Raw genomic sequence first — 13,050 nt, 5'->3', positions numbered from 1 at the left:
TGGCGCCCCACGGGGGATGGGGGGGTGGGGGTGGGGGGGGACGCTCTTGTGCACAAGTGGCCAAGGTCTCTCCTTCATGCGTTCCCTCCAGAGGCCCCCATACCCCCCACTTTACCCAGGGTGAGGGAGCAGGGCCTGTCCATGATCCTAATAGCACCACGGTGGCCGGGGAAACATTGGTTGGTGAAGATCTCCCAACTCCTGTGAGGTTCCCCATGGCAACTGCTGCTCCGCAGGGACCTGTTGTCCCAGGCTCATGGGGAGATACACATCCCACTAACTTGGGGTGAGGCTGATGTTGGCTGAGCCGGCCATTTTGATGGAACATTTGTGGGGATGCATGCTGCTGTTTGAGTCAAATTACTTACTAACTAACTAACTAACTAACTAACTAACTAACTAACTAACTAACTAACTAACTAACTAACTAAGTAACTAACTAACTAACTAAATGATATACTAGCTAACTACATCTTGGGTTGAGGCTGATATTGTCTGAGTCAGTCATTTTGATGACATTTGTGGGGGTGCACTCAGCTTTTTGAGCCACATTACTAACTAACTAACTAACTAACTAACTAACTAACTAACTAACTAACTAACTGACTGACTAAGTGACTAACTAACTAACTAACTAACTAAGTGACTAACTAACTAACTAACTAACTAGCCATGCTAACTATCCCACGGTGGCCGGGGAAAATTTGATTGGTGGAAATCTCCCAACTCCTGTGAGGTTCCCCATGGCAACTGCCGCTTTGCAAGGACCTGTTGTCCCAGGCTCATGGGGAGACACACCACCCACATCCAGAAAGGCTGGCCCTGTGGGCGTGGCCCCTGAGAGGCAGACTCTTGCGTGAATGAGCTTTCAGCTGGTGTTAGAAAGAGCGGGTCATTTATCTTTTATCATCATTAACCTCTCAGGTTAACGAGTATTGCCTCTCCATTCTGGACAACATCTGTCCTTTCAGAACCAGATCAGTTCCTGCAGTAAACTCCCAGGCTCAATTACAGCATTTGCAGCCTGTGTATGAAAACACGTCTCCCCGTCCACCTTCTGACATCCGTTAACTCTGTAGTCAGAGATGCGAGGGTTGTCTATTACTCCAACCTGGTGTCGCAGAGACAAAGTCAGTAAGGTAAGATCTAGCATCTCTCTTTCAGCCTTATCTCTCCCAACCCCAACCCGACCCATGACCCTAGAAAGTTTAGCTCGTGTTTATTTGCCTGAGCTAGCATGCCCCTTCGACACTTTCCCCTCATCTGTGTTTAAAAATGACACCCCCACTGTGGGATTAACCCTCTTATTCCCGTAACCAACTCATTGGATCTCTAACTTTTTTCTTTACATCAGCCTCTTTTGGTTGAGAGATCGGTACCTCTCTGGGAAATAAATTCATTATTCTTCTCGTCTCTGGATTAAAAGATCTTAACACAAAAGCTTCTTCTCTTTCTTGTTTCAAATCATCTTCACTTTACTGCAGCCTTCTGATGTGCCTGAGTGCAGCCATTTTTTCATCTACCTTTAATAATTTCTCGTCTGTTTTCTTTAGTTCCCCTGTCATGTTTTCACAAAAACGCATCTTTTCTTGAATTAAAATATTATATCTAGCATTATCTTTTCCCAATGCAGCCGGTTTTACCTCATTACTTTGTGTTGAGGCGTCCTTCAAAGCTAGCTGACTCATTTTATGTAACTGGCTGATCTTCCTTTCTCTATTAGTCTCAGGTCTGTTCGGAGGTCGCTCAATCTTATTTGTGTCAAAATCGCGTTTTTCTTTTAATTTTCTGTAAACGCTCAGGTTGTCATTTTCCTTTCTGAGCGCTGCTATTCGACTGTCATTCTCTAAAACGAGTTTATTTAGAGTAGAAATCTTTTGATGGAGGATTTTCATTTCTGCATCATGTTTCAAGCCTCTCTGTTGCATATTTTCTGCATGTTTGGCTTCTCGTATTTTATACTCAAAAGCAGATTTTTCTCTAAATGCTGAAATTTCATCTTTCACTTTCTGAATTTCTCTCTCAGTTTGGCTTATTTTGTTTTTCAACTCCCAGTTGTATTCTTCTATATCGTATTGCATTTTAAAATCGCGTCGAGTGCTCTGACCAACAATGACTTGTAGTAAGAAATGATGTTCTCTGTATGACGTATCAAAGCTTATGATCACGTGCTTCTATGAAGCGTTCTGATCTGCCTTGCTGACGCTTGCTCAGAGGTTACTAGAGGTCGCAACGTTCTAATTTGCATATTCATGACGCAATTGCGTTGGTTACGTGACATTTGCGCCTGGTCACGTGAGTCGAGTATGAGGAAAATGAAAGTGTGATTATCGCACAAATCTTTCGGCAAACGTGTTCTGCTGGAAATACGCGGATTAATTGCTCGGGTTGCAGGCACGGATCCCCGTTTCTGTCAACTTTGATCTCAGCAGCTGGAGCGGGGATAAAGACGCGCTTCTTCAGATAAAAGTGGTAATTACGTCTAACTTTAATATTGTTAACAATAATTGCAGCAAAGCATCATTTACTGCAGTTAGTCACTAGTGAAGCATAACTTAACTTTCATGAGCAAAAAACCCACAAAAAGGATTCAATAAATCAGCAAAGCGGGAAGAAATGTTATTTTTGTTTTTACATTCTTACTTCATTTCAAACTATAGTGTTTTTCTATGGGGTGCCATTTGTAAAGTCAAACAGTCATAATCTAACAGCAATATTTTTGGTTATTTAGCATATCATAAGAGAAAAAATTGAGAGTTCACTTTTTCAAAGTCATATTTTCACCATGTTATTCATACATTTATAAATGTTAAAGTTTCCAAATAAATATTTAGTTAGCACGCTAAATATTTAATTTATAGTTAAATATTTATGTTGCAAACTAAATATTTAGGTCTGATCTAAATACTTAGTTTGTAAAATAAATGTTTAATTCACTAACTAAATATTTAATTTACTAATTAAATATTTATTTTGGAAATAAATATTTAAAATTTAAATTAAATATTTAATTTGTAAATTAAATATTTTCCAAAGAAATATTTAGATCCCAGCTAAATATTTCTTTTCCATGATGTTATTTAGCTCCACACTATAGTTTATATTTTTGGGTCAGACTTAAATATTTATTTCCCAAATACTGATTTTGCAAACTAAATGTTTAGCTCCAAAATAAATATTTAGCTGGGATCTAAATATTTATTTCGGAAAATAAATATTTAATTTACAAATTAAATATTTAGTTCCAAAATAAATATTTAATTAGTAAATTAAATATTTAGTTAGTGAATTAATGATATGCTAAATAACCAAAAATATTGCTGTTAGATTATGACTGTTTGACTTTACAAATGGCACCCCATATTTGTGATGTCCTTGTGTCAAACGAAAACAGCAGGCCAGTGGAAAGCACTAGTGACTTTGCCATTGAGGATGTTAATGATGAGCATTTGGATGACTTGGCTTTTCCTGAGGTAGACAGTGTTTGTGATACCAGGCAGTTAAGAGAGCAGTTACACAAGAACTTGTCTTCATTGTTCCTGAAGATGGAAAGTATTCTTCATGTTTCTCAAATGGCATCTCAGGAAATAGTTGATACTCTGGCACAAATCATTTCATTGTCAAAGCCTCTCATTAAAAAGACTCCGCATGATGTATTACAAAGGCATCAGGTTACTCCTTCCAAGGCTATCCTTAATGATTTGCTGAATGCTGTAAATAATGCAAATATTTTTGCTTGTGCCACAGCTAAAGGGGAGGACTTTTGTTCAAATAAACATAGAAAAACGTTTATTGAAAAGAACTACCCTGTGGTAATGCCTGTTCAGTATGTATTGGAGCCTGGTTGTACAGCAATTCATGTCCCTATATTTGAGATGATCCAAAAAATGTTCCAACATACAGACATTCTTAACAGAATTATGGAAACACATATCTCTTATGAGGGTCTTTACACAAGCCACAGAGATGGGTCATATTTCCAAGGAAATGAGTTGTTTTCTTCATCAGAGCTTTCACTGCCACTGATACTGTACATTGATGACCTTGAAATTGCCAATCCATTGGGCACTTCAAGGAAAATACACAAACTGTGTGCAGTATGCTGGATGTTTGCTGATTTGCCAAGTAAATATCGTTCAGGTCTGCATGTCATTCAGCTAGCAGCATTATGTAAGGTACCTGATCTCCACAGGTGTGGCTATGAAAAAGCATTTGGTCCTTTGCTACAAGATCTAAAAACTCTTGAGCAAGATGGTGTATTTATTGAGTGCCTCGGTAAATCTGTTAAAGGGACTATCATGTGCGTTGTAGCTGACAACCTGGCAGCCCACTCATTGGCTGGGTTTAGTCAGTGTTTCAGAACTGGATTTATTTGTAGGTTTTGCAATGCAACACGAGACCTAATTCAGTCTCATGATGTTGGAGATGGCAAGTTTAGCCTCAGAACAAAAGCCAGTTATGACCAAAATGTGCAGGAAGTTCTACATGGGGATGGTCATAGTCAGGCAGGTGTGCAACGGAACTGCATCCTGACTGAAAGTTTGCAGTATTTTCATACAACCACAGGCTTCCCTCCTGATGTCCTCCATGACCTTTTTGAGGGAATTGTACCAGTGGAGTTGGCCATGTGTATTCAGGAGATGATCCGGCAGAAATACTTTACTCTGGAGCAGTTGAATAGAAAAATCTTGTCCTTTCCTTACCAACACTCCGATAAAGTTGACAAACCAAAGCCCATCTCAAAGAACTTCTCTACAAAGAGGACCATTGGTGGCAATGGTCATGAGAATATCACATTGCTGAGAGTACTGCCATTCATGAACGGTAATGTAGTCCCTGAGGAAGATGCTGCTTGGACAGTGTTAATGGATTTGAAAGAGGTTGTTGAGCTTATGCTGTGCCCAAGATTTGATGAAGAGTCCATACAGTATTTGCAATCAAAGATAGATGACCACAGAAAAGTGCTGCAGGACATGTTTCCTGAGTTAAGACTGCTTCCAAAACATCATTATATAGAGCACTACCCAGCTCTTATACATGCTTTTGGGCCACTTGTTCACTTATGGACAATGAGGTTCGAGGGTAAGCATCGCTTTTTCAAGAGGGTAATACATGACACACAAAACTTTAAGAATGTGTTAAAAACATTAGCAACACGGCACCAACACATGGTGGCCTACTACCTCAGTGCACCTTCATTTTTTCAGCCGCATCAGCAGACGACACACGTTACTTCTGTCATGGTTTCAGATCTTCCTGAAGTTGCACAAGAATACATAAAGGATAAAACTGACAGCAGAATTATTTACAGCACATCAAAGATCATTGTTGATGTCACAACTTACAGCCCTGGAATGTTTGTGTCTGTGGGGGAGGATGGGGGACTGCCACAGTTTAGCGAGATCAAAAAAATCCTCCTTGTTAACAATGATGCTGCATTTCTTTGCAAAGAACACAGGTCAAACTACACTGAACATATGAGGTCATATGAACTCTACCCAAGTTGTATGGCTATCCACTGCATGTCAGAGTTTAATGACCGCTTACCCCTTTCTGCATACTACGTGGAAGGGAAACTTCTTTTGACACCAAAACGTTTTATACTTCTACACTGAAAGTGAATTTGCATTATGTGATTTACATATATTTTAAGATTTGTTCCACCCCAAAGTTTCAAAATGCAGATGCTATGTGTGTGTGCGTGGTGGTGGTGGTGGTGGGGGGGGGGTTAAGAGAGCAACATTAGACAGTAGTCTGTAAAAAGTAGTTTGCTACTAGAAGTTCTGTTTCCTTTTAGATGTATCTCACTGATTTAATATCACATGATGTGTTTTTCCAAATATTTCTCCTGCAGTTTGTCTCTGTTTTGTAAAATAATTGCTGTGTAAATTCTTATGTATTGTTTGTATGCCTGGTGAGAAAATGTAGATTATGATGTTGAAATAGGGTTAGTTTTTACCGTGACTAAATGAAATGATGGCCTGTGACTATGTAACATGTAAAATACTTACCTTTGTTCTGGACTGTTGAAAGATTGGCCATAAAATGCTAGAATGCACCCAAAGTAACCAGCATAAATAGTAAGTTTATTTTGTTATGAAATTTACAGTGTACTTTTTAAATTAAAATTGGAAAACAAGACTATAGTATATTTGACCCCCCATTTTTGACAGCTGTAATGATTGCTGAGTATACAATTATCAGACCTTGTAAAGGCTATGTGTATGCATTACCACAAGAGGTACTGCTCCACTTGTGACAGTAAATCTTTTGGGCTATTGCTTGGTACTCAGATGCCAATTCTGAGTACCACTCTGCCATAAAAGGACACATAAAAAAAGGTCAATGGTATGATGTTCATTGTTTTTATATGTGTTGAGACCATTGTAGTATTTTTTAATCATCTCCATTCCTTGCTTTATACACAGGATGATGGCAGCATCTCAGAAATTCCTGCTGAGAGTTTACAGCACTACAGATGTTGTTGTGAAGGTTTCTCTAACTAAGCGGCCTGAGTCAGTGGAAGAACTAATCACCATACTCCGGGAGAAGCTCAACCCAAGGCTGGACTTTGAGTTTACCTTACAATACGAAGACCCTGACTTTGATGGGCAACTTACCTGTCTACATGATATTCAAGAGCTACTAGAGAAGAGCACATTAAAAATAGTGCGATCCGAAAGTGATGCCAGTTCTTGTGCAAGTTCTGACACAGACATCCTTCCTCATGTGCCTTTAGCTCAGCGTCTGAAGTGTTGGCCTGACACTTTCCCAGTACCTACCTTTTCTTACGAAGTCGAACATGTCCTTGAGAAGGGAAATAAAGCCTACGAGATGTCTGGAAAGCAACTGAAATTGACACGAGCCCAAAAGCACAACATCTTGGAGACCATGGCTTCAGTGATGCACACCTTCAAAGCCTATCCGAGTGACAGAGATGTGTGTTTGGCAGCAAAAGCTCTTGTTACCACTCATCCATGTCTTAATGAGCCTGGAAGTTATGGTTGGAAGACCAGTTTAAAATTTAAGATGGGAAATTACCGCACCAAGCTAGCCAGAGCCGGATGCGCGGAGGTGTCCGTGAATGCTGGTAGAAGGAGTATCAACAACCCAGAAGGAGAGTATCCCCACTCCAACATAAAAAGAGCACGAAAAGCTGAGGTAAACTACCTCCCAAACTTTCCAAGAGGAGAAGATAAGGCCAGTCTGGAGGAATTGAGAGTCCAGATAAAAAATGAGGTTGAGAAGACCGAGCCCAACAAAGTAATGATTGAAAAACTGATGCAAACAACCTTTGCACTGCGTCGCCATGAGATCGTTCAAGAAAACCCAATGGTGAAGGACTTCTTAGAGAAATGGCCAGCTCTGCGATTTCACTCACAGGTTGGTGTTGCACTGATTTTTTTTTCTTATTCAATTTAACTTGAAACAATGCAAGTTCAGCAGATCTTCAGATTCAGATTTATTTATTTAACATGTTAAACAAAGTACTTCTTATAAACATTGTTCAAATAGGTAGAAAAAATATCTTAAAGCGCTACAACTAAGCACCCTATTAGTTGTGGTGCTTCAACATTAACTCATTCGCTGCCAGCCGTTTCCTGATCGGTAAATCCCTTTCGCTGCCAGTGTTTCTCACCAATTTTATAGTTTTTTTAAGAGTCACAGAACGTTGTGTGCTAGGATGTTGACGCCAAAACAACCAAAACAAAGTGGAGACTCACCTTAAATCATGAAGAATCTGCGCATTTCGAGCATTATCCGTTCTTTCATAATCCGTTGTTGAATTGTGATCGGCAGAAGCTTTTCCGGTTCGCACCTCACTTTTTTTTACAGCAGCCACCCAAAACGATCTAACACATGGATTTTCTACTTCCTGATCACGTCATGTGTGATATATGCGGATGAAGATCGGCTTTAGAGGTGAGAGCTTCAGTCACGATGCGGGGGCTCATTCCAATGCCCACACAGTAAAAACATTCAAATGGCGACTTAAGTCTTCATTGGCAGTGAACGGTGGGATCTAAAATGACGACTTTAGTCATCAATGACAGTGAATGAGTTAAGCCGGGCGTACACTGTGCCACTTTTTCACTCGTAGCACTCAGCTTCAGCTCAAACTGTACGACTTCCTCGCAGGGCAGATCTCACGAGTCATGTGCTCACACTGCACGACCCAGTTCTTGGATGCGACCTGACTGCTCACACTGCACGCCTGGTAGCAACACGTCGGCCCTAAAATATGCTAAAAATAGCAGTTTTTACTCAACACGTGAGACTTTTTTGTCTTGTTTTGCCTGTTGTCCTTCGGGAGTGCTGCAGGACACACAGGGATTTATGGGGGCTGGATGAGTAAAATGAAATAAAGAAAGTAAATCTGTGTTTTGTGATCAGTTTAATTTGACTTGAACACGACAAACACTCTTTCTTGACAGTCTTTGTGAGTAAAAAACGTGTAGAAATTAAAATGAACAAAGTGTGTTATTAGGGAAATAGCGGGCGAGCGGTGTTGATGCAGGATTGCATATGCGTCGTGAGCGGTTCTGATACTTTTTGCGTCGCAGCTGCTCGCAGCGCCGCTTCAAAAGTGCGATACCCTCACGAGGGACGAGCAAAATATTAAACACGCCAGAAGTTTGTGCGAGCTCTCGATAGCTGGTCATGTGGTGTTAATTGCCTCTTGTAACCCCCTGTATACTACACGACACTCGGCGCAAAACTCGCCCCGATCTTGTGGATTGTCGCACGAGTGGAAAATCAGCTCAAAAAAGTGAAAAAGTCGCACAGTGTACGCCCGGCTTTAAGTAGACAGGCAACCACAGATAAAACTTGCTGAGTCTATAATGTAGGAACTGATGTTCTCTTGAATTAAAGAGAAGTTTTCTTACATTCATTAGGCTCATGATGCCAAAAAATTTATTTCAGATTTGTGATACAGTTGTGTTGGAAAGGTTAAGTTCAAATTGAAAAACAAATGTTAAAATGACAGCATTAAGATAAAACTGGGCACAAATTTGGAAATCCCTCTTTAAATATAAGATTTCTCAATTTGGCCAGTAATTTTGCTTTATATTGGATGTTTTCATGTTCCTGTATTTTTAGGTTTGTGCGGAGTTCCACCGAGTCACAAACATCAACCTGCAGAAACAGTTCTATGCTGAACTTGACAGACACACACCACGACTTATGGCTCTATACAGACAGAAGGCCACATGCACTGGCAAGATATCGGAGGCTCTGCGAAACATTCTGAATCATTATGATCATCAGGTGAATATTGATAAAGATATAATTGCTACCACAAATGTAAAAAGTTTCTATGTTAATCACTCAATTTTGCTTGTTTTTAGACTGCCTATGGGCTACTGTTAATTGCTGGGAACATCTGTTTTCTATATACACCAAAGACAAATATAAATGCAACACTTTTGTTTTTGCTCCCATTATTCATGAGCTGAACTCAAACATCTGAAACTTTGTCCACATTCACAAAACACCCATGACTTTCAAATACTGTTCTGAAATCTGTCTACATGTGTGTTAGTGAGCACTTATCCTTTACCAAGATAAACCATCCCACCTCACAGGTGTGGTATATCAGGGGGCTGATTAGACAGCATGAATAATGTACAGGTGTGCCTTAGACTGCCCACAATAAAAGGCCACCCTAAAATGTGCAGTTTGATCAAACAGCACAATGCCACAGATGTTGCAACCTTTGAGGGAGCGTGCAATTGGCATGCTGACTGCAGGAATGTCTACCAGAGCTGTTGCCCATGAAAGGAATGTTCATCTCTCTACCATAAGCCGTCTTTAAAGGCGTTTCAGAGAACTTGGCAGTATATCCAACAGGCCTAAAAAATGGGAGCAAAAACAAAAGTGTTAGTCTAGATAACCCTGAAAAAAAATGTTTAGGATTTTTGTCAAATGAGTAAGAAACAAGCTCTTTGTCATGAGAGACAGGTTGTGTCTCAAAATAAATGTCTCCAAAATTATGCAGAGCCTAATGTGTCATAAACATGTATTATTCCCAGGCAATGACACCTGTAAACTTAGTGTTAAATTAACTCTTATTTTCTTTTCCCTTTATAGGAAGCACCTGATGTCGATGTGAAACGGACTGCAGTGCTACGTGCCCTTCCAGTATACCTGCGGGAGGAAGACCCAGAATTCTTTAAGACATGTGATGTAAGTGTCTCTTGCATTACTTAAATTCTACCAGTGAGATAACATACCATGGATTATTTTATATGGTTTTATTACAAAGCAGCTTCACAATTGCTTTAACAAACATTGCATTAGACTTGTGTGTTGGGGGGGATCAAACCTGGGCTCAAATTAGGGTGTGTGTGTCACAAATGGGGGTGGGAGGAGGCAAACCCAAATAGATTGCGCACACACAGAAACCCTGATTTCGCTATTGACCCTTTGCACGAGACTGCCCCGTTCTCCATGATGGTCGGCAAAAAGACCGTTTACACGTCAAAATTCCAGTGAAGCTAGTCAAAACAAGCCCGTTGTAGCCCTTTATCGCTTTTATTTACTTGGTTTCACAGTAAAATGGTAACAACTTGCTACGTGGCCAGCTGCACTAACAGAAGGATGTAAAGTCAACTCATTTCTTTATTTTTTTTTCAAATAACGTTGATTGAGACTGAGGACGGAGATGAACTACAGCTATCAATCAAACGGACTAGCAACCCTCAGGTTTACAGCGAATGTGTTTTTACCTGGTAAAATTAACGTTTATTTAATTCAAGACGAGGACAGGGACAAATGTGATGCGTTCTTCTGATGGATATTTCACCATGGAAGACGCACGCATACCGCGGTACCGTCCACTGTAGTGAACATGCATATTACACCAGAATTCCGTCGCCCCGTTTTTTTAAGATGGCGACTGTACGTCTTATGTTTATAAATGTTCTTCTGTAGCTGACAAGCAGAGCTAAAACACGTTGTTTTACAAGTATTATTCTCATGTCATGATGTGTTTTCATATATTTATATTTTAAACACTTGTCCATGAAAAGTTCATCAACTCTGCATCAGCCAGGTACTTCCTTAAATTTGAAGCAAGAACGCGGTAGTCTAAACGCTACTCGTTAATTCTGGTCGGCGCTCATTTTCCTATTTCGCGGGGCAGGGGCACAAACTTTCTGCTTCCTGTTTTGTTGCTCTCCTGTGTCTTCGTTTTGTTTCTTTCTCACATTCTTTTTGATGTTCTCTTTTTCATGTGATGAGTTGGCATCCTGTTTCTCCGACTTATGTTTTACTGCAGTTTTGCGTTAACGCACCAACAAAACCATACCTGTTGGTAGATTTGTAGCAAAGCGTTGATGACGTCGACGGCTTGATTGTAAAAATTCGTTGACGTCAGATCCAGTAGTCGACGCACCATGCCCACTTGTTGCATCCCCAGGAGTTTGTAAATAGAGGAGGAATCTGCCTGTTTTTCCTCTAGTTCGCCCTCTTCTCCGCCTTCACTAACATCTCCGCCAATTACCGAAGACCCGGAACAATGTCCGTCCGCTACTAGATTCCTTTCCTGTTTTGCCCGCCTTCGTCTCCCGCTCGATACCCAACCCTAGTTGCTATAAACACACAAATCTAATTAATTAATTTACACATTTTCTAAAAGAATAGTAAATAGAGGACTCTTGATGTGTCACTAACGTGTTACCCACAAGACTGCAGAATATTTTGCTAGATTACAAATAATGCTTGTCACGGCCCTTCAAGTCAACCTTACTTATTGATACTGTGTTTATTCCAGGCGGGCACGCTGGATGAGACGAACCTGACTGACACTCCAGTTGCCCTTCTCACAGTGGTTGCTGACGGCTCTGCTGAGACCAGTCCAGTCCATTTCAGTCCTTCAAGCATGGCTGTTGTGGTGGAAGGCGACTTGGTGATCCGTGATATTGCCAGATTTGCTGATGCATATGCCTTATTGTTTGGCTTGATCTATGCTCTGCATTTGGACTACCCCAGGAAACTAGTTCACACATTCACCTTTGTCCAGAAAGTCTTCATGGGGCTTGATGATGGCAAACCACTGAAACCCAGCCTTCATGCTCTTAGAAATGATTTGTTACAGAGTGAGTAGTTATGAAAGATATGCAAGGCAACTGGTTGTTAGGACAGGCACACTGTTACTGAGCACCTTCTTTGAAGTATTTTATTTAAAGCACTTTTAAGTTTTCTACAGGCTTTGGGTGGATGTAATTCCCATCAGTTTACCTCATTTTTTTATACAAGGTTATTTGGGTGCCGATAAACATTATTTGAACCTGTTAAAAAATATTTATTTTATTTAATTTTTGTTTATTTAAAAAAATCTCTTTTGTGTTTGACCTTTTGTTTTTCATTTTTATATATTAGAAGAAAGATGACTTTTAGGACTGATGTTCTTTTATGATTTTATAAAAATGTTATTAAATGTTATTAGCAGCATTTTGTACGCTCACTTGTGCTCCAGTCCATGTCAGTGGTTCCATGTTGATGGTTTTATAAAAAAAACATTTATGTGATGTTTTTCACAAGTCCATAAAAATGTTAATAAACAAAATGTTAAGTGAATCGCCATATACTTTTTTTGAGTGGTCCACACACAATTAAAAAAGAAAGGTAATTTAATTAGTTAATAATCATATTACTTGAGTTTAGGTTGTAATATAATTACATTCTGTTGCATCAAATAATTTAACTACAAGTAACACAAAAATGTTAAAATTAAAATATATAAGTTTTAAGTTTATCTTAATTATTTAAATATAGAATATTATCTGAACATTTTAAGTTAACAATAAATACAAATTTTGAGTACAACCATAAAATATATGGTTTGTCTACTTAAAACTTTTGTGGAAACTGATTACCTCAACAATTTTAAGTTCAGTCAACTTATTCGGGTTTACAGTGATAAGGTGAAAAAGTAAGAATCCAGGCAGCAGTTTTTCTGGAGAGTTTAGAGGAGATGCAGGAAGATGAGAGACAGACAGGACAGGAAAATAGTTCAATAAAAACAAGAAAACAAAACAAAAAGTA

The 13,050-nt window shown here is 39.5% G+C and overlaps 1 protein-coding gene across 1 annotated transcript; it reads left to right on the top strand.

Annotated features, from left to right (window-relative positions):
* The first annotated feature begins 305 nt into the window (after positions 1-305).
* Positions 306-12,582, top strand: LOC107373231 (uncharacterized). The gene is made up of 5 exons (XM_054738441.2): positions 306-2,472; positions 6,429-7,383; positions 9,103-9,270; positions 10,093-10,188; positions 11,777-12,582. The coding sequence occupies exons 2-5, from the start codon at positions 6,430-6,432 to the stop codon at positions 12,107-12,109; spliced, it is 1,551 nt and encodes a 516-aa protein (XP_054594416.1). The 5' UTR covers positions 306-2,472; position 6,429; the 3' UTR covers positions 12,110-12,582.
* The last annotated feature ends 468 nt before the right edge of the window (positions 12,583-13,050 follow it).

This window comes from Nothobranchius furzeri, chromosome 4 (genome assembly GCF_043380555.1).
Source record: "Nothobranchius furzeri strain GRZ-AD chromosome 4, NfurGRZ-RIMD1, whole genome shotgun sequence".
Classification (NCBI taxonomy): Eukaryota; Metazoa; Chordata; class Actinopteri; order Cyprinodontiformes; family Nothobranchiidae; genus Nothobranchius; species Nothobranchius furzeri.
Note: the sequence above shows the minus strand (reverse complement) of the source record. Positions and strands in the feature narration are given on the sequence as shown.